Source organism: Centropristis striata, chromosome 15, assembly GCF_030273125.1.
Source record: "Centropristis striata isolate RG_2023a ecotype Rhode Island chromosome 15, C.striata_1.0, whole genome shotgun sequence".
Lineage (NCBI taxonomy): Eukaryota > Metazoa > Chordata > Actinopteri > Perciformes > Serranidae > Centropristis > Centropristis striata.
Window position 1 is genome coordinate 24,233,521 of NC_081531.1, and position 21,775 is coordinate 24,255,295.

At 40.1% G+C, this 21,775-nt stretch overlaps 1 protein-coding gene across 1 annotated transcript in view; it reads right to left on the reverse strand.

Annotated features, from left to right (window-relative positions):
• LOC131986677 (zona pellucida-like domain-containing protein 1) overlaps positions 1 to 17,531 on the reverse strand; it is a 33,321-nt gene extending 15,790 nt beyond the window's left edge. Inside the window, exons 1-5 of the mRNA XM_059351742.1 lie at positions 17,418 to 17,531; positions 16,699 to 16,919; positions 4,596 to 4,777; positions 2,905 to 2,977; positions 2,528 to 2,625 (exon numbers count right to left, since the gene is read on the reverse strand). Of these exons, the coding sequence (XP_059207725.1) occupies positions 2,528 to 2,625; positions 2,905 to 2,977; positions 4,596 to 4,777; positions 16,699 to 16,919; positions 17,418 to 17,523 (680 nt within the window). The 5' untranslated portion in view covers positions 17,524 to 17,531. The remainder of the gene's footprint in view (positions 1 to 2,527; positions 2,626 to 2,904; positions 2,978 to 4,595; positions 4,778 to 16,698; positions 16,920 to 17,417) is intronic.
• Positions 17,532 to 21,775: the final 4,244 nt, after the last annotated feature.

Consider the following 21,775-nt stretch of genomic DNA (forward strand, 5'->3'; position numbering starts at 1 on the left):
CTGTTAAAGAACTGATTGAGTTCATCAGCTCTTTCAACATCACCTGCCACTGGCTGTGTTTTCTTGTTGTTGTAACCAGAGAGGGTGTTGATTCCTCTCCACAGTTCACAGATGTTGCTGTGCTGTAGATTCCTCTCCAATTTCTTCTTGTATCCCACCTTTGCCATTTTAAGTCTCTTCTTCAACTTATATTGTACTTATTTGAGCCGTGCTTTGTCACCATCTCTGAAAGCTGCCTTCTTCTCATTGACGATGGCCTTTAAATCACTAGCAATCCAAGGTTTGTAATTGTGGAAACAGCGTATAGTCCTTGTAGGTATGACTGTGTCTCTACAAAAGTTAATGTAATCAGTAAAACAGTCAACCTGTCCGTCAATGTCCATAGTGTTCTCTGTTTTCAGCAGCACATTCCAGTCTGTACATTCAAAGCAGTCCTTTAGAGCCTCAGTAGCCTCTGGTGTTCATTTTCTGACTGTGAGTTTAGTTGTAGGCTGCCTCCACACACAGGTAACACGTCTACAGAAGAACTAAGTTGTGACCTGACCTGCCAAGTGGTGGTAAGGCAGTAGCTCTGTAAGCTTCTTTGACATTAGCATACAGCAGATCAATGGTTTCATTTTCTCTGGCAGGACAATTAACAAACTGTGTAAATCCAGTCAGGTGGGAGGAGAGGGAAACATGATTGAAGTATCCTATAATTTCAAAAGTGCTTCAGGATGCCATTGCCACATAGGAGAAGGCAGATGCATCGACTGTGCAAAGCTTGGACACTTCCTGGCTAGTTGTCCCCTGAAAGGCAAGGCCCCAGCACAAACCACTACTACACTGGTGAGTGTAACCAAGACAAAGCTTCAATCTTATCCACAAAATATACTAGGGTTTTTCGTCTCCAATTCCGGTTCTCTCAGCTATCCAGCTGTAGTTGACTCTGGCGCTGATGTTAACCTATCCTATCCTTTCTATCCTTGGGAGATAACTGAGACAACAAATGCCTTAAAAACACTAACAGATCTGTCGGTGATGAAAACCCTGATTCTATTTTGCCTTTTGCATCTAATGACACTGAGTTTCCTGATCTGTCTTGAATTCCAGGTAACACTCAGGAACACAAGGTCACTTCACTGCCACCTCACCACCCTTATGATTGCTCTATTGACCTCCTTCCTGGATCTACACTTCTAAATGGGCAGCTTTCTTTCTTACCCAAGCTTCAGGCGATGGAGGACTACATCACATCTTCCTCTTCAGCTAAGACAGGTTTCGTATTTGTGGAGAAGAATAACAAGAACAACAACTGCATGCATTAACTATTCAAGCCTAAACCATCAACATCAAGAACAGGTAGCCCCTCCCTTTAATGTCCACAGCTTTTGTTGAGTTTTCTGTTCCTTGTTTTATGTTGAAAGGTCCTGTGTCACACCCCATATCCTGCCAAGTTTCCCACCTGTGTGATTACATCTGCGTCTCAATGTCTCCCTCCCTTCTTTGTATTTAAACAAAGTGTTCCGATCTTCCTTTGCCAGTTTGTCTTGGTCCCATGTGACAGCGGTCAGACATTTGTGTCTTGTGAGTCTATATCCATGTTAGATTATCTCCCTGAATATTGACTATTGAGTTAGCCTTTGCGATTTGGATATCTTATTAGATTACGGTTTCAACCTCAGACTGAATATAGGACATTAAACTTACGGCGTGAGACTGCTCCTGATTTATGGGTCCAGCCTGTCTATGTGCATGATAACCCAACTTTATTTCAAGCCCAAATGTGGAGAAAAGAAGGCCTTTGATATCTGCCACATTCAGCAGTCATAAAGTACATGCATCGGTCATTAAAACTGTCAGACATAGGCTTTATGTTCCCTGTACTAAATTCTTTATACAATAGACTGTATAAAGAATGGATGACACATCTCCATTTCATCCTACTGTACATGGGTTGAAGCAAAAAAATCCGGGATAAAGACTCATCTTGTGCTGGTGACGTAGTTTGGAGCCAGAGTCTGGGTGGAGCGCATGGTAATGAGTTCCCGCCCAACCAACTGTGAGTCAATTAAACTTTGCATACCCCATTTTATAGAATAAGATAACTAATGAAATCAAATTCACCCCCCAAAAAATAACACACTACAAACACTATCAAGCATGATTGGAACTGAGGAAAATGACAGAAACCGTATTTGTGAAAAATGTATTTGACCTCTACTTTTGAGTTTTTATATTCTTTCCATTAACTTGGAGGGGCAAGATTTGTAACCGACTGCATCTTGCCGCCGGGGGGATCCAGATGTTTTTACCTAATTTGTAGAGTACTGTCATGTTGTCCATCTTTATACACAGTCTATGGTTTATTTGTGTTTGTGAGGACCATCAGTGTACCATGTGGTTTCAATGCTGTTTTGCATTTCATTAATGTTTGATAGACTTCATGAGATTAGATAGAATGAATGTGATGACCCGACTTTCACATGGTGCATTGCTGCACTCTAGGTACCATCTCTGGGATGAGGTCCACCATAAAACACAATACCTCCTATCCAGGTTAGAAGCTTTTACAGCTGCAAACACCCGTGTCTTCAGGGTCAGTCCTGCCATGGGTATCGACAGCTGCTGAATGTATGATGAGTCCTGTAAATTAACCACAGTAGTATTTTAGCATGCTTTTCACATTTCCAGACCCATTTCTTTCATCCTGTTGAGAATAATTAGTTTAATTTCACTACACTTCATGGGTCCCTTAAAATTTACAATCAGATTTCCATATCCCAAAATGCCAAAATGCATGACTTATAGTATTAATAACTAAATATGGCTTTGGTTTATAACTTTGTTTACAGTACAACAGACTGCTCCCCTGTGCAGCAAAATAACAAAAACAATATTTAGACTTAACTTATGTGAACTTACATTGTAAAGCAGTAGATTCAACGTGCTGATGAAAGTACCATTGCTTTCCTTTACTGAGATTGCAGCTGCTGACCTTCAGTGAAGATAAAGAAAAGATCAAAGTGACTGAAAACATTTTGAAAGGTTTTTTCAATATTTTAAGGGACATTTGCCATGACATTTTGCTGGCATTTTCATCTGTATAATAATAATATAACGCTTTATATAGCGGATAATCAAAGACGGTTTACACCAACAACAAAACAAAAAAGAGTATATATATACAGACATATATATATATATATACATATATATATATATATATTTTTTTTTTTATTACTACTGCTAGCTGATATCTAATACTCCCAATATTGTAGCAACTAGATATGGCTGTCACCCCAGCCATGAACAAGTTAATTTCCCAAAACATTATGCCACCATGGCTAAAATTCATATGATGCTGGATGGCCTCCAGCCACTGGTAATGTTCTGTGTTAGCAATGATCAATAAAGTTTAATTCCTGTAGTTGAGCAGTGTACGGGTCACAGGAATTTCTCTAAAAATCGAGCTCTGTCTCAGACCTTTTTCTTCCACATGCGCTCACGACATTGGTATCAGAAGTAGGATTGGACTGAAAAATGGAGAGAGAGATCCAAGAGCTGGAGCAAGCCATTGAGCAGATGTGTCGTTGCTTGGAAAACCTGGCACATCCTGCCAAGTATGGTGTTGGGGAAACAACGGCAGAGTAGACGAGTGAGGGGAACGCCACTCCAGTCTCCATGCCCCCTACAAGGCTAGTTGGTCTATATTCTCAGGTTTCTATATATATTCTCAGACTTTATATATATATATATTCTCAGGTTTCCATATAAAGGCTCTGGACGTTCTTGGACTGTCTTGGCTAACATGCCAGACTCTTCAGTGACTTTGGTGGTGGTTCTGCACTTTTGAGTTGCTCCGATTCCGATACCAGTATCGGAAATTGCTCTGATACTGCTGGGAAATGCTGGTATCGGTATCGGCGAGTACTGGCACCAATCTGATACCACGTAATTTATTAAATTAGTAATCTATTTACTGGTTCGCTCCTTTAAGCTCTGGCACAGTTCTTCTTCGCCGCTCTTAAAACAGTGGCGCTGTGCTGCAACCTGCAGCCTGCTGTTTTAGAGGGACGAGGAGGAATTGATTACGTAACACAGACACAACAGACATACACGTGTGTCAGAGCAGGTTGACGCGAGGCTTGGAGCTAAGCTAAGTAGCACTATCATGTCGGCGGTGAGGCAATATTTCACACTGGAATCTCCCACCAGCATGAGGCAGATGGTACTAGGGACAGGGGGATATGCATGTCCCCCCAGATTCAAAGTGATCCTGAACTGTTCCCCCCACTTTCAGCGACAAACATCCCCGGTAAAACAGAGGATTAATCTTCCATTAGTGAGACTATTTACATTGCAGCGCACATAGAGAGTCAGGCTGCTAATGATGCGTTCAAGGTCTACACGAATGTCAGAATTTTCGACGCTGTTCCGACTTCCAAGTTCTGACTTGGAAGACTGACTCTGAGTATAAATTAAACACACCATTAGGCTCTCGCTACAAGATCTGTGTTTTAAGTTAAGTTGTACTTATTGTTGACTAATGTATGGTTTTTCTGGCTCTCTGTAGTGCACTTTCAAATATATTTAAAAGTAGAGGTGAGACTTACGAGGCCAGCTGTGTGTTGTTGACCAGGTATTCCAGTGGGTAACTGCAGCTGAACTGGTACAGCAGACCTGGCAGATAGCTGATGACAGTGGGGGGATCGGGGGTGTCGATATACCCTGATATGTTTCCAATCTGCACCAGTGACAGGTTCCCATAAGCGTTAGGTCCTTGAGCTGTGGAGACCTGCAGCAAACAAACATCAGTGTGGGTAATACTCCTCCTGCCTCACAAATCCATTTTCTTATGGTGGGCCCTCTAGACGGGTTTAACCCATCCACTCTAGTTTTCTAGTTTTCTGCTCTGTTCTACAAAAAAAGTACACATTGGAACTGAAAGTCTGTAGTCAACTGGGTTATATCTCTAGTAGGAGTTTGTTAATGTATGAAGCCTCGAAATGGCCCAAGACACCCTAAAATTGCTCATTCAAGCCCTGTCACACAAGTTTCAAACAGGAGGCAAATGTCTGTGGTAGATGCATTGCTGGGTTCAGGTCCGTAGCAAGGTTATTACAGTTAACGAAAACTAACAAAATAACGAAAACTAGAATTGAAAAAATATTTTTCGCAAAGTGAAATAAAAATAAAAACAGTTTTTTTGTTGTTTTTTTTAAATGCAAACTAACTGAAATTGTATTGTGTGGTTACAAAACTAACTAAAATTATAGTGAAAATGTCCTTGACCTGTTTTCGTGTTTGTCAACTTCTTTCATACATAATCAAGTGCTTCTATTGGAACATGTAACACATTGGTAAATATGTTCATAGAGACTGGAATGTATATACTCGAACCAAAATTCAATACACCTGGAACTGTAAGAGTTAATAACCTTATTGGGGCTAAGATGGATAAGCAAAGGAACCTTGGTGCATAGCACTGAGGAAGACAAAAACCCAGAGGAAGAACCTGTTCAAATGGGGAGGAATGAGGTAGTCATGTATTTTGGTGAACAATGTATTGCAAAGGATAAGAGCCCACTCCAATGGGGGAAGGCCAATGCAGCAGGGTTTCCAACCATGGCTATTCTGGCTATATACTCCATCTGTGTGGCTCTTTTCAGCTTTCAGCAAGCCTGACCTCAGAGCATAAAGACTTGCTTACCTTCCTCCACAGCAGTGCCTTCCAGGCTCAGCCCCAAATCAGGACATATGGAACCCATGGCATAAGAGGAGGAAGGGAAGGAAGGAGGGAGACAAGGAGGGAGGTAGAATTTTACTTTGTTTTTAATTATTTAATTATTTTGTTGTTTGATGTCTAAATGTAGATTGCACTTTTTCCTTTACTTGAATTAAACAAATGTTTGCTTTCATTTTTTTAAATTTAAATTAATTTAATTAAAAAACATTTATTTTATGTAGAACTGTAAAACCAGTTAAGACTGAAATATTTTTTGATGCCTAAAGAATGCAATTGTTATTATTTCTGTAAGAGATTTAAGGTTTCCAAATGTTTTTTTACTGGTAAAAAAAAATGGCTTGAATTTTACATTTCATTTTTTATTTCATTTATTTTGTTATTGGATTGCTAAATGTAGATTGCAGTAATGTGCTGCCCACTGCTCCTTGCATGGTGTGTTCACTTGTGTGTAAAAAAAGGATGGGTTAAATGCAGAGGTTGAATTTCCCCATTGTGGGAATAATAAAGTAATCTTCTTCTTCTTCTTCTTCTTCTTCTTCTTCTTCTTCTTCTTCTTCTTCTTCTTCTTCTAAATTCCTTTTACTTTAATTAAACCTTTTATTTTTTTGAGATTTTATGCAGATATGCTAAACAAAGATTACCAGATAAGACTGGAAGATTTATGATGTATAAATAATGCACTAGTTATTATTATCTCTGTCAGAGACAAGATATAGTGTTATTCAAATTGCACTAATTGTACTGTGAGAGGTTTTGTTGGACTGCTAGGTTTGAAGTTTCACACTATTTTGTTACTGGGAATAAAAGTGACTTGAATTTTACATTGTTTTATTTATTTGGTGTGCTATTTTTCTTGCTATAGGCTAGGTGAATGCATAAGGCCCCCGCATGGACTAGAAGCTGCCTAAACAGCAAATTCAACCTTAATATCAAAATCAGAATCAGCTTTATTTATTAAGTATGTAAGTAACATACAAGGAATTTGACTCCAGTTTTACAACGGACTCAAAGTATTTAAATAGAAAAAGACAAAGAGACTGGAGTCTGTTTCACCTCAATATGTGGATGTAAGGGTGCTTTGCTTGTACCATCAATGACTGAAGACAATGATGCCAGGGGAATTTGGTCATGGAATTCACATATATAAAAAAAACAGTCAACCACTCATCCCATCAACAACTTCAGTCAACCTGATTAATCAAAAAGACTAGTTCATCAGATTTACCCCCCACCACTATAAACATTACTATAAATTATTATTATTATTATTATTATCATTATTGATAGTGACATTTTATGCTTAGTATTGATGCACATACTAGCTATTAGCTGTATAATTAAGAATTGGTTCTACTCTTCTATTTTTATAATTCCATACTTTGATCTTTAGTCAGCTTATAGAGTACATTACATCTTCAGATACCAGCTGTCGGAGCCAAATATTGGTTTGTTTTTATCTTACACTGAGTTAGCCCCATCTAGTGGTCGTGGCTGGGAGCTGGGATTGAAAAGGCATAAAAAGCAAAGGATGCAGCCCAAAGGGAGTGGCTGAAGAGGGAGCATAGTCTTTTGACCTAATTTCCATGAATCCTGCTCCTCTCTAAAGAATCTTTATTTTATCTTGACATGGCACTCACGCTTTTAAATCACTCTTAATTTTTAATGAGAGTTCTACATTTCTTTGTTATTTCGTTCGACATCCTCTTGTGGAGTTTGGATTTTTGACTTATAGTGCCGAGACTTCTCTACACAGTCACCGTAGTGGTTAACAAACACCTTTTGAAGAATTGACAATGAAATAACCACTACATTGGCTATATTTGTTATATGTACACTACAATAATCTATATAGATTACCCCTTGTGTACTCCTAAAAAACGTATAACACCTATGGTCCTCAGGGGTCAAAAAGGACCCCATGTCATTAGACTGGTTTTAGGACATGTGGAAAAAAATTAGGTAACACTTTATATTAAGGTCCTTGTAATAACCATTAATTAACAAGTAATAAGGCCCTTGTAAGTCCTTACAAGATGCTTATTAACATTATTGTGTGTTTATAAGCTTATATAAGTGTTAATAATGGCATTACAAACACCCATGACCCACCCATTATGTTTTTGCCATGCCTTTATTAATCTTATTTTGTTTGCTTATTGATATTAAAATATACTTTATTGCTCATCTATTATAAGTTAACTATAAGTTAAGTATGCTTTTTGCAACTACCAGATATAAAGCAAGAACAATACCTTATTACTTGTTAATTAATGGATATTAGGGACCTTATTATAAAGCGTTACAAAAATTATTACCAACTTTTTTTTCACCTTTTAAGGCAACTCATGACCAAGAAATGTTTATATAATTTTCATATTTTAAGGGACCGAGCACGGTGCGAGGACCCTATTGTAATTGGTCCGTGTCTTATTAGGGACCGAGCACTGAAAGTGCAAGGACCCTTTTGTAATTGATCCGTTTTTTATTAGGGACCGAGCACTGAAGGTGCGAGGACCCTATTGTAATTGGTCCGTTTATTATTATGGACCGAGCACTAACGGTGCAAGGACCCTATTGTAATTGGTCCGTTTATATGTGGGCGTGGCATGGTGGCAAAATATGGCGTCTCGCCATAAAACACAAGATCCTTATAACTTTTCCATTCTTAGTCTGATCTGATCCAAACTTCTCATGCTTCATCAGAGTCCAGCCCTTAACACTTCTATATAACAATATTTCATAAAGCCCCACCTCTTATGCTTTATCCACGCCCCCTTTCATAAAATGACCACGTTGCATTCTTTAACAAACTCCTCCTACAAATTTCACCTTATTGCCTTCAAAGTTGGTCAGTACCATCACAACACCTTGGGGAACAAACCTTATCAACAGCTTTACTCACCCTTGCATTATGTGGGCTTGACATGGTGGCAAAATATGGCATTTTGCCATAACACACGAGACCATATAACTTGACCATACATTGTCCTATCTGTCCCAAATTTCATACACGTGATAAGGGTCCAGCCCGGAACACACCCACGTGTCATTTGACACACAGTTATAGCGCCCCCTGCTGGCAACAGCAAGTAACATGTTTTACACCCACCCTGAGCACAGTGGTAGGAGACACGCAATTTGGTACGCATAGGGACTGAGCCCACAGCGCCGCGTCCGACGTGGCCTCCCCCGACGGCTCCACTCTGCTCGGTCCCGTTCAGTCCTGCTTGCAGGACTTTTTGTTAAATAGTTATAGTGAAATAATTTCTTGATGGGATTGTGCAGAGTAGGTTATGTAAACTTTTAGTGAAACTTATACTATTTTTATTTTTGCTGACAAAAATGAACAGTGCTTTCAAAACATAACACCCATCCTCCTCAGGGGTCAAAGAGGACCCCATGACATTAGATTTACTTTTACTTTTTTTTGCTGTCATCTTTAAATGTTTTCAAAACATAAGTTTCACTAAAAGTTGACATAACCTACTCTGTGCATTCACATCAATTTTTTTCCCACTATTACTATTGAAAAAAATATTCAGGTTTTATTACCTTTTTTTCTCTTGAAATGAGGCCCAATTTTGTATATTTGACTTAAATTGACCAATAATAATTATTATGAATTGTGAATGATCACTGTGTTAGGAAAGATTGTGCTATTCTCTCTCCTATTGTATTTTGTATATGTATTTTGTGGTAACTCAACAACTCTGCTGACTTAATTGCAATCTCTTTGCTACATTTATTAAAATTTATATTGCAATGTGGTTTGCTAAGTTTGCTAATTTGAACAAATCCTACACCAAAGTTACGTTTTTGATGTAGTATTTTTTTTTTTTTTCAAAATGCTCACTGTTTTTTACAACATTAGTTTGAATCACAACATTTTAGTGATGAGAAATATTTGCAATAAATTTATTCATGGATTATTAACATTTAAAATATTTGAAATCTTTTTTTTTTTTCAAATGTTTGAATTTTGTATGTGCCAGTTCATAACTTTAATAAATCAGACACTGATGGCACAGCGCTCTGTTTTTAAGTATTTCTTTTCAACCAAAAATTCTTTGCCCTGGTTAGGGGGTACATCACTGAAAAAAGGTTGAGAACCACTGATTATGATCTCCACTGAAACAGTGGTGTTCCCCGATAGCGCAATTGAGCTAACGGGGCAATACATCCACCAGGTAGACAGGGTAGCTGATGACTGTGCATTTATGTGAACAAAGCTTGGTGCACGGACAGTACGACAACTGTGATTAGCTAACCTAGCAGAGCAGTTAGCAGTGCAGACTTTTCTATCTGCCCAGGGAGTTTACATCTACTGTTGTGACTGCAGCATATATCCCCCCGGATGCTAATGCTAAACTTGCCATGAAAGAATTGCATGCTGCCATTAGCAATAGTGGTGGGCGATACTGCAAAATTTGGTATAGATCCGATACGAAGTATGTACAGGGCCAGTATTGTCGATACCGATACCAATACTTTTCACTTGGAAAAAAGATATAGGAATAGGCCTACTAATGTTCCTTTGACAGTTAACACAAAGGGGTTATTATATTCAGCTTGTGGTATATATCTTTACATATGTGTATATATATATATATATATATATATATATATATATATAATCTATATTTATTTCATTTATTTATTTTATTTTTTACTTTGCAGCTCAAAGTTCTCTTTTGGGTGTGTTTTTGTTTATAAATGTGTGGTGTTGCTACAGTAGCGGACATAATTTCTTGCAAATGTCGCAGCTTGCAGTGTAAAGTGTGAAGTAACTCCAAACAGCGCTCCTCTTGCTCTCTGCCGGTAGCAGTGTGCTGCTGAGTCTGACTCTGAGTCATGCACGTCGGCAACAGCTCACAGCACAGAGAGGAGGAAGGGCAGAGTGAGCATGAGTGAGGAGTGGTGTTTGCACATGCGCAACCACTATGCTGTACAGGAATTGTGTACTGAACGTAGGCAAGACAAACTGAAACTTAAGTATCAATCTCATCACACAAGTATCAATCAATAACAATATCAACGTAGGTATCAATACTGTAAATATTTGAGATTGATCCGCCCACCACTGGGGGGCTGTGGCTCAGTTGGTAGAGCGGGTTCCAATCGGGGGATTGGTATTGCTTACGGTGCACTCAGGGCTAACCTGGAGAGGGGCATCAGGAAGGCCAAGCACAGCCACAAGCTAAGAATTGAGGAGAACTTCAACAACAACTCTGATCCCCGGCATATGTGGCAAGGCATCCAGGCTATCACAGACTACAAACCCACCAACTGGCAATGCCTCGTTAGATTATCTTAACAATCTTATGCTTATTTTGACAGTATCAATCAATAACAATATCAACGTAGGTATCAATACTGTCAATATTTGAGATTGATCCGCCCACCACTGGGGGGCTGTGGCTCAGTTGGTAGAGCGGGTTCCAATCGGGGGGTTGGTGGTTCGATCCCTGACCATGGCAGCCTACATGTCGAAGTATCCTTGAGCAAGATACTGAATCCCAAATTGCTCCCGATGCTGCGTTCATCTGTGTTTGAATGAATTCCCAATGGTGGCAGGTGGCACCGTTTAGGGTAGCCTCTGCCACCAGTATGAATGTGTGTGTGAATTGGTGAATGAGCGCAGTCTGTAGTGTAAAGTGATTTGAGTGGTCTCAAAGCGCCTAGAAAAGCTCTATACAAGTGCAGGTTCATTTACCAGACCCTGGACCATGTTTACACCAACATGGCTAAGACCTACAAAGCTACTCTGGACCCACACATGGACATGAAACGTATGCCTCCTATGTTCTGGAATACATAAACACCAACATCAACATTGTCCCCACCCTTAAACAGATCACGAAGTTCCCTAACCAGAAGCCGTGGATAAACCAGGAGGTACGCCTTCTGCCGAAGGTATACAGCACAGCTTTTAGATCTGGTGGCGCTCAGGCTTACGGTGCACTCAGGGCTAACCTGGAGAGGGGCATCAGGAAGGCCAAGCACAGCCACAAGCTAAGAATTGAGGAGAACTTCAACAACAACTCTGATCCCCGGCATATGTGGCAAGGCATCCAGGCTATCACAGACTACAAACCCACCAACTGGCAATGCCTCGTTAGATTATCTTAACAACTCTTATGCTCATTTTGACAGGGAGAACTATGCGGCTGCCATCAAGGCTGTGCTCCCTGCAGACCACGAACCCCTCACACTCTCCTCTAACGATGTGGGTGATGCACTGAGCAGGACCAATGCATGTAAGGCTGCTGTCCCTGATGGCATCCCTGGATGTGTGCTTAGGGCCTGTCCTGGACAGCTAACTGAGGTCCTGACTAACATCTTCAACCTGTCACTGGCACAAGCAGCAGTCCCTACGTGCTTCAAAACCACATCACAGCCAGTTGAGAGAGCTTGGCATCGGGCATGAAACTTCCCGCTTCAGGGCCTGCCCTTTGACTGGGCCAATCCAAAACACACAAGTCTTCTTCTTCTTCTTCTTCTTCTTCTTCTTCTTCTTCTTCAGCCATTCCTTGGTTGTATTGCTGGAATGATTTGGATCATTATCATGTTGCATGATCTATCTTCTGGCCATGCTTTAACTTCACAACGAATCACAAAGTTACTTATTAATAACGAGAAATGCTCAAAGCCTAATAACCAATGATTTTGATTTTATGTCTTGTTTCTCATCGATTGAATGTTCTAAAATTTTTAAAGGGTTGAGTAAAGCAAGATCCCAAGTTAATAAAGCAAGCTAATAAAAAGAGCTATCTGATTCTTACGTATAAATAGAAAAAAAATCCCCAGCCTTGGATGGGTTAGCCGCAATTTTACAAACATATACAGTAAATTACCTAACAAGTCCACAAGCATGTTGTCTACACATGTGGTATAGCACCTCGACTCTCAAAATCCTAGTTTGTAAATGCTTCTTTGTTGAATTTCACTTGTGTTTATCTCCCCAATCTCATCCTTTTTTCAGTTTCACCCCAATGACTCTGAAGCCAGATTCTCCACCTACAATTCCCCCTGCCTGATTTTTTTTACCCTTACTCACTACAATGCCCGTTCTCCACCTCCACTCACCATCCTGTGTTTTTTTTTGTTACTGCTGAACTAAATCTCCATCTACCATCTCATTGTCTCTGCCGCCGCTCTTGGGTTCTGTTTCTTACCAAAACTAAACACTTTGTTTCTCCAGTAGGCCACACTTGTTTGGGCTATGGGATGAGTCGGACCATGCCCACCAGCCTTAGGGGCCTTGGTGTCCCTCACCAAGTCTGTCTTGGGGAAGCCAAGCTGCCCAAGCAAAAACACCAACTCCACCCATTCCAACAGACGAGGTCAGCCAGTTTCCAGTGGTCCTCTGCAGGGAGGTTTTGGCTGCAGAGACTTACAGTCTCCTGTCAAAAACAGCCATCAGTGAGGTGACAAAGGACAATCATCATAACGCTAGCTCCATGAACATTCACAAGGTTCATGGACGCAGTCCTGTGTCCCTTGTGTCGGCAGGGGCATCACATAATCAAAAACCTGGAGAGTGTGTTGTACCTCTTCTGGTTAGATGGCAGCTACAAGTATCACACTGACCGCTCTTGCGACCTATAAAGCACTGGTGTCCTAAGGGACTCGAACTTAACCCACGGCACTTACTCTTGCTATGTTTCTTGACTTCATCCTTGCTTGTGTTGTATTACTCTCATTTGTACGCCGCTTTGGATAAAAGCGTCTACTAAATGACATTGTAGAATTGTAGAATTGTAGCTACAGTGCACATTGTGGCCCTGGCTGTATGTGTAAAATAAGCGACGGCATCAACAAGTGCACTCAAAACAATGATGGCGGAAGAACTGCCCATCACGCTGTTCCTCACTGTGGAGATTCTACATACTCAAGCAAAGTTGTTCTGCATTTTGCTTCAAGTGTGAGGCATGTTTCTGATGACACAGTCCACTTCCTTTCTTATTACCCAAGTGTTGGTCACACAAATAACGTATGCCATGTATTTTTCAGCGACTTTAACAGTGTATCTGCAGTAGACTCATACCCACAGGACAATAGACAAGCTCTTTGTTTCAACCCTAATGGATGCAATCAAACAGGCATACATGCAGGCAGGCAGGTCAGCTCAAGCAGGGGCATGTGTGCATTCCACATGGGGCCTTGCTACCTCATTGGGTCTGATAGCGGGGTACCCCTCGATCTGAGATTTGCACAGCAGCCTCTTGGTCAACCCAATTCACCATTATCATGTTGTACTGCATGAATGTGGTAGCATACAAATCACTGAGCATGCGCTGGGCTCAATGCAGCAGGACACGCCCTGAGAAACTATGCATTGGGGACCACAGCTCCTATGAGGAGGGACTCGGCACAGAGTGATTCAGTGTCTTTTTCTTTCAACATTTGCCTTATAATCTGGCAGACTAAGTGGCCTTCCACCCATTTAGGCTGGTTTTAACATCTTGCAAGATTGGCTAAGCCTTGCTGGCATCCTGCACCTAGGGTATAGTTGTATACATATTGTAAATTTGTAAACCCTTAGCTTTTAGTTTGAGTAAATGCTGCTGGTGACATTTCTTTTGACATCTCTTCTCCAGCTAAGAGATGCTCCAAAACACATCCCAAAGAAGGTTAACCAAAGAAGCCACACAGAGGTGGTGCTCATATCACCACTTGTTGTTAATCAACAAGTTAATCTTAAAGACTCCTGACATCAGCACCCTCTGAAGAGTTCAGTCCCTGTACATATGGAATATATACAGTTGATGATGCAGTTGCTTTGCCTTTTGGTACTACTTTAAAGCTAAACAGATGTATAATTCAAGCAACATGGTCTCACAGGAATCCATGAAATAGCCACGGAATCATTCAAATTTCCGTGAAACTGACACGGATTTCGCTACAATGCAAGTTAATGACAGTCATATCCCGTGGCTATTCCAACATACAAAGTGATTATGTACATTCACTGAGTGAATATTTAGAAAATAAAACATATATTTCTCGCTAGAAATGTGATCAAAATCCATTTTTATGCAGAAACTAAGTCAAAATATTGATTTTTTCACAAAAAAACTGTCCACCATGTTTTTTGTTCTGAAAGTCACATGACTTGGAACAAATCAATAGGAAAAATTATCCATGGAATAGCCACGGGATATGACTGTCATTAACTTTTATTGTAGTGAAATCCGTGTCAGTTATTCCGTGGCTATTCCACGGATTTTGAGTTAAGCAAATCCGTGGCTATTTCACGGATTCCTGTGAGACCAGGTTGAATTCAAAGTTGCCTATTAAGCCCAGGTCAGTTCCTTTTGGCATCAAAAGTGTTAGCTATTTTGCTTAAAAATTGGCAGAATTTTCACTCTCAGGATGATGGGGAAATAGTTGGTTATTTGCTTACATGTGGATGATTAATTCATTAATTTTTTAATGAATACCACATTTTTACTATTATTCAAGCCATTGCAATTTTCTCTAGAGCCGCAGTTACCCAAAAAACCTATATATGACAGACCTGTTACAAGGATTAAATGCAGGATAAGGGATCAATAAGAGATAATAAAACAGGAAATATATCATATAAAAGGGAATATATCTAACCAAAAATGTAGAAGAAAGAAAGTCTAACAGAAAATTGAAAAATTGTAAAAGTAGTTTTATCTCTTACTAAACTTGGTTGCAGAGAGATCGCACCATATTCGGTTGTCCATATTTATATGATATAATATATCTAAAATTTACACCTTACATATTCACTAGCATTGGACCACCCATTCATAAAATTGATGAATCAGCTTAATTTTAATTTCATTTGGGGGAAAAATTAAGAAAAACAAACAGACAAAAAAACATTCTTGATTAAGAATTATGAATAAGGCAGCTTAAAAACCATTATGAATATATGAATGGAATTAAAAATTGAATTTGCTTGGATTCTATTTAAATTTCCCAGATAGTGCATAGCACATCGAGTAACTAAATTTCATACTATTGTAGGCTTACATTTCATTATGAAATGTGATTATAACACCATAAAGCTACCTTTTTTGCTATCCAGCCATTAAAGTCCTTTCATACTGGCACGTTTTTCAAACATAATATTATTCTTTATTCCATGCCACTGTGGAACAACAGATATATTTTTCACATAAATAAATCATTCTTTTATAAAGTTTGGTTTAATTAAAATATTTGGTAATTTTCAGATCTGTTAGAAACAAATGGAAACATTTGTACTTTTCTATCCTCATGCCATACCAAAACCTTTTTTATTTCTTGGCTTAACAAGTAGTTTTACATACTAATTCAGTGTCAACATTTATAGATTGGTCATTTCAAGTTCAGCAAGAAATGTAACAATAAATTAGAAAGTAGTTGACCAATGACATATATCCAAACCAATTTAACAAGTGCTTAGTTACTTAGAGTGCTTAATTTTAAAGAAATTAATCCTGACAAAGTACTACACATAATTTTTACATTATGCTATTTTTGCCAAAGCTAAAGAAATTCGAACATTGAGAATAGTTGATTGAAAAAAAATGAATCAGTCACTCAATATCTATCCTTCTAGTCAATACCTTACATTAAGATTCATTTTCGAAAGTAATGTGTGCTCCTTTTGTAATTCTGAAATTTAAATCACACAGCATAATTTATCTTTGAAACAAATGGTGTAATGGTTAAGCTAAAAAAATTACCTGTAAATCAAATCACATATAACTTAATATATGGACTGGTAAGGAAAAAATATATTCATCTGTTGATTGGCATAATTCTCATCATGGCAAAATACCAAAGGAACTGCTAAGATGTGTAAGTTTGTAAATTTCAATAATTTAATAGCAAAATTAATGCTGCAGAGCTGATATAACATATAACATATAACATATTGCAGTGGCAGGTGATTATCCCATGATTTATGAACTGATGTTGCATCTATTGTTCTATATTTATGTTCTTACCACAAGGGAATTTCCACAGGACTCCAGTGTCGCCAGACTGATACTAAAAATGACTACAGTGGGAAAGGTGTTGTTATTGATGAAACCGCGGCAGTGGGCATCTCCATGGCGACCATTGAGGGCCAGGTCAGTATCGGTGTAGCCAGAAAAGAGGACAGGACAGAAATTTATCTTGAGGGTGATGGTCTGCACCCCACAGTACACACTGATATCCCTCTCCGCTGTAAGAGACACAAGCACACACACACAAGCACACGCACGCACGCACATACATACAAACATCAACATGTGTCATAAAGTATCGTGATGTTGTGTCAAATGGAAAAAATGTTTGAAATTATCTTTTTATTATTATGCTTGAGGAAAGAAATACAGTTCTAGGATTACAATCCAAAACCACCATGTCAAATTTGTGCAAATTGCAAATTAAGAACTGTATGTGGAGAAATATCACCATGGATCATGGATTATCCTCCATGAAGTGACTGATTCATTTTTGTCACTGACCTCCATCAGTGACTGATTCATTTTTTTCAAAACCACCATGTCAAATTTGTGCAAATTGCAAATTAAGAACTGTATGTGGAGAAATATCACCATGGATCATGGATTATCCTCTTTGGAATATGTAGCTAGTTAAGGGAAAACATTCCTTCAACAGACATTCGCATCTTTATTTCATCCAGTAATTTTTAAACATAAAGTATTGAGATCCTTACCAGGAAAGCGACTATGAAAGTTTGCGTCACAGTTGTATCCATTGAATTGAGCTCCAACTGATGAAGCCTTACTAAACAGTAAAATAATCAAAATGATATGTTCCATTTCAGCACCTGAAACAGAGCCAGAATTTCCACTTAGTTTATGGAGCGCAGTTTATGTACTTCATCTGTCAGTTACTTAAACAGAAAGTAAAAACCATCACATATTTAACTCCTTTTGCTGAACCATAAAGACATTTAGGTTGATTTTCAACAGTTTTCACTTCAGAGGAACATCATTCAAACGCTTCCCAACCAGAAACAATGCAGGCAAATGTAAAATGGAATTATCTTTGAACACTTGCAACTTTAGTAGCATAGGTAAAAGAAATGAATCAGGATAAGTGCTCATAACTATGGTCATCAAGTATACTGGCTTACCTCTATGTGCAGGTCATTGTCTGTGCAGCTAGGAAACAGCTAAATTAAAGGAATAATTCCACCAAGTTTGAGATAAAAAGGCAGACTGTTGCTATATGATAAGTAAAACTACTCACCCTTGTTGCTGGAAGCCGGCAAGTCAGCGTTTTTCCATAAGCTTGGGACAGACGATGGAATGGTCCGCACAACATCCCGAACCGACAACTAGAAACAGGACACGATTGTGCCAGGGGGTGGGGCGGGGGGGTTCCTACACATAAGAGATTCATTATTTGAACATGTCAACAAAAAAGGACTGTCCAGAGTGTACATGGGAAAGTCCATCAAATCTGAATGTGTTATACAATTCCTTTCACTTTCACAGAAACATGAGCAGGTTTTGAAGTTTCCCACTCATATCCTTTCGGCCCAATCTGGCTGTGTCACTGCTCACAAATGGTTTGACGCCGCATGAGGTCCAATGGCGGTGGTGGGGGGGGGGGGATTATCTTTTCATCGCTCCAGTTGCCCAGGCTTGCTGACTGAACTGTTCCTTTCTCCCCGGGTCAGGCTGGGAGTGCACAGCCCAGCACGAGGGCCCTTGGGCCCCGGAATCCACACTTTCATGCTTTGTGTGCAGCAGCCCTCAGTCAGCACAGCAGCAGGCAATCTGCTTGGTGGGGCTGCAAGCTGCTACTGGCTTCTTACCTGATACCCAAATTTTGATTCCTGTTTGCAGAAAAGAAAAAGAAGGCATGGTTTGTTTTTAAGGGAATACCCACTCCTAGCTGTCCAATGTTCCTATAGACAGCAGTATATGTGAAAGGCTTGCAGTGAACCAGACCAAGCCCACACAGGGATCCTGTGAATATGGAATATGAGATGGAAATGACATTGCATCTGTATTTTTTTTTGTATTATGATTGCTTTAGTATTACAATAGTAACTTGTTTTTTAGAATGCACTTTAGAGAAATACTACAGTAATACGATTAAGTTCAGCTATGCTGATCTAATAATAAAATACCACATGTTGGGAATGACAGGAGCAAGTTTGATATTGGCAAATATTAAATATTAAAAGTAATATTTAATAATAATATTTAACAGTAATAGAATTATTAATGTTAATTAAATTATTAATAATCAGTTATTAATATTGGGGCACCACCCTGTGAACAGGGACCAATAACCAAACTGTGAAAAATAGTCTCATAAAAGGGGTGTTCACTATAAAGAAATATCAATATTCTAAAATATTAATAATTATAATAGGGAACATTGAAAGGTGAAATTCAAGCACTGACCTTCCCAACCAGCTGTTATTACAACACTCATGCAAACAATCACAAACAAATGCTCTTTAAATCCAAAAATAAGTTTATTTTACTTTAGCAGAATTGATTCAAACCAATAAAACTTAAATCAATTAACTTATTTACATTCTAAACTATGAATCACAACTATAAAAATGGTTACAACAGTAAAACCAGGCTTCAAGCACCCAGATTGTGTAAGTGTGTGGGTGTGTGTGTGTGTGGGTGTGTGAGAGAGAGGAGGAGGAGGAGCGAGATGGCAAGAGCCAAAATGGCGGGCGTATTCCTGAGAATGACATCACAGCCGGCGACAGGCTCGGGGAGGTCTTTTTTAAAATGTTTGGTGGCCGTGGATCTCCTTTAAACAATTGGGTGGTCGTACTGAAGAGGACGAATTCTGTGCCGCTGTTGCTTTTAAAGCCACAGTAACATCACCGGATCTTTCTGGTCTCGACCAATGGGGCCTGAGCTAGAATCCCCTGTGCTCAGGTGACCCGCCTGGTCTCACCACGGGGGGGCCGGCCCTCGTGGTCTTCCTTTGTTAAAAGGGCGGGGGCCAGGCTTTCTTTAGGCATGTAGGCCCAAAAGTCAGGTCTGAAAACTTCCATGTAGGCCTGGCCTTTGTTTGTAAGCCCATGGTGAACCCCAACATCGCCACTTGGTCTGAAGAGTGGGGTATTGGGCGCAGTCTTTAGGGCAACTACGGGTTCAACAGTCCAGGTGACCTGAAAGGGTCATAGTCCGTAATTTTCTGGAATGAAACCAGTTTAAACAGTCCAAACAGTTCTTGAAGGGCTCTCAAGTCTGGGCGGATGTTTGAGGCAATGTCTGGGCAGAGGTTTCTAACTAAGTCTGACTACATCTTATACATATACATTAAAACAAACACACAATTCATCAAGCTGTTGGTGAAGTATTGACCATACCCTCATCCTTTGTAGTTCTGTATTCCCAGGTTGGGAAGTAGGAGAAAGAGGAAAGGACAGAAAGGAAAGGAGAGGTTGTTAGATGTCAATAAGTCCTCCGCTAGTGAGGAATGGAGCTAATCAGTGTGTTTGGCTGTGGAGTGTAGTTCAAAACGTTGTGGGACGAACAGAACAGAGTCCAACTTAGCCTGAAGTTTTTTTATGTATTTGTACATGATGTGTGCGACGATTGCCGTGATGATCCAACCACTAAGAAGGAGTCCCAGTGCGATTAAACTAATGGGGTGTTCCTGATATGACGATACCCTTTTCCCATGATTGAAAAATGTGGTGGTGAGCCCAGTTGGTTTGAGGCTGAACTGCACCAGCTTGGTCCCTTCAGCCAGGAGTTGCTGTTGAAGGGGCTCATCAATCGTGAGGTTATGACCTTTGAATGCGTCCATGATCTCAATCTCTGCATCGTGGTGATCGGAGTTGAGATGATGGAGGACAATGTCACAGATATGTACAGTTGCCTCTTGAGGAACTGTTAGAAACATGGTCTGGTTCGGCAGGGCCAATTTAGTGGCTGTATCATGGCGGTCATAGGACACTAAGGCTACCGTATCAGGAGTACTTATAAGCCAACGATTTCCGGCCCGCTCTACCCTAGTCTCAGTCCCTTCATCCCTGATGGACATGCTGCCTTGGCATCTCTGTTCAGGGGATTCAGCCCTGAGTCCACAGAGATATCCAGTAACATCTCGAATGAACGGATTGCTGGGGCAAACCCAGTGGATGTCTTTTGTTTTTGTGCACATGTTCAGGTTAGGGATGAGGTAGAGTGAGGGGTCGTCATCATGATATGAAATGATGGGTGATGTCTTGAGGTGTACATGCGTGTTATCCTTCCAAAACCCAACATTTAATACTGACTTCATCCTGTATATGTTCTGCTGTTCGATGATGGGTAGATTAAGAATGAATCCTATTTCTAGGTTTTTCGGATCTACTGAGATTGGAATTGCACTGCCAAGACTATACGCCAGGTGTACCTGCGATGGTTGTACAATGGTGGTAGTGGCGGACTTAAGGATTTGTTCAACGAGGTCCAAGGAGACCAGATAGGCTGGAATCCTACCTCCGCTCAGGCTGTTCACAAAAGAACTTACTTCTCTGAGAAGGTCCTGCATCAAGTCCCTGACTACTCTGACATAAGTAATGTCATCCTGGACAACTGTTGTTAAAGTCTCTCGGGCATGCAAAGTGTTGTTAAGCAGAGCAGAATGTAAGTTGACGGTGACTATGGTACCCTGAATGGTTTTACCCAGATCCTGTAATTGGTTTTGTTGGAGGATGAGCCTCTGTTGGATTTCCGGCATTTCATCGTCCAGCTCACCCATATGTCTCTGGATTGCACTGAGGCTGACAGAATTAGCGGCAGAGAGACCAATGGAAAACAGAGACCCGATAGCTGATGCTGCTGCAATCAAACCACCAAGAAACCGTTTTGGCCGTCTCTTGCCACTATGGTCTTCCTCTGTGACCAGGAACTTTTGTAATTGTGTCAGGATATGAATAGTTGTCTGCTTGGCACGTTCAACTGTGTCATGGGTCTGGACTCCACTTAGTCTTCCCTCGGTTAGTTGCGGGGGCAGGCGAATGTGTCTGCGGTACACGTTCCAGGGATCTAAGCGTACATAAATTCTCTGGGTGTAGAGAGCACACCGAGTAAG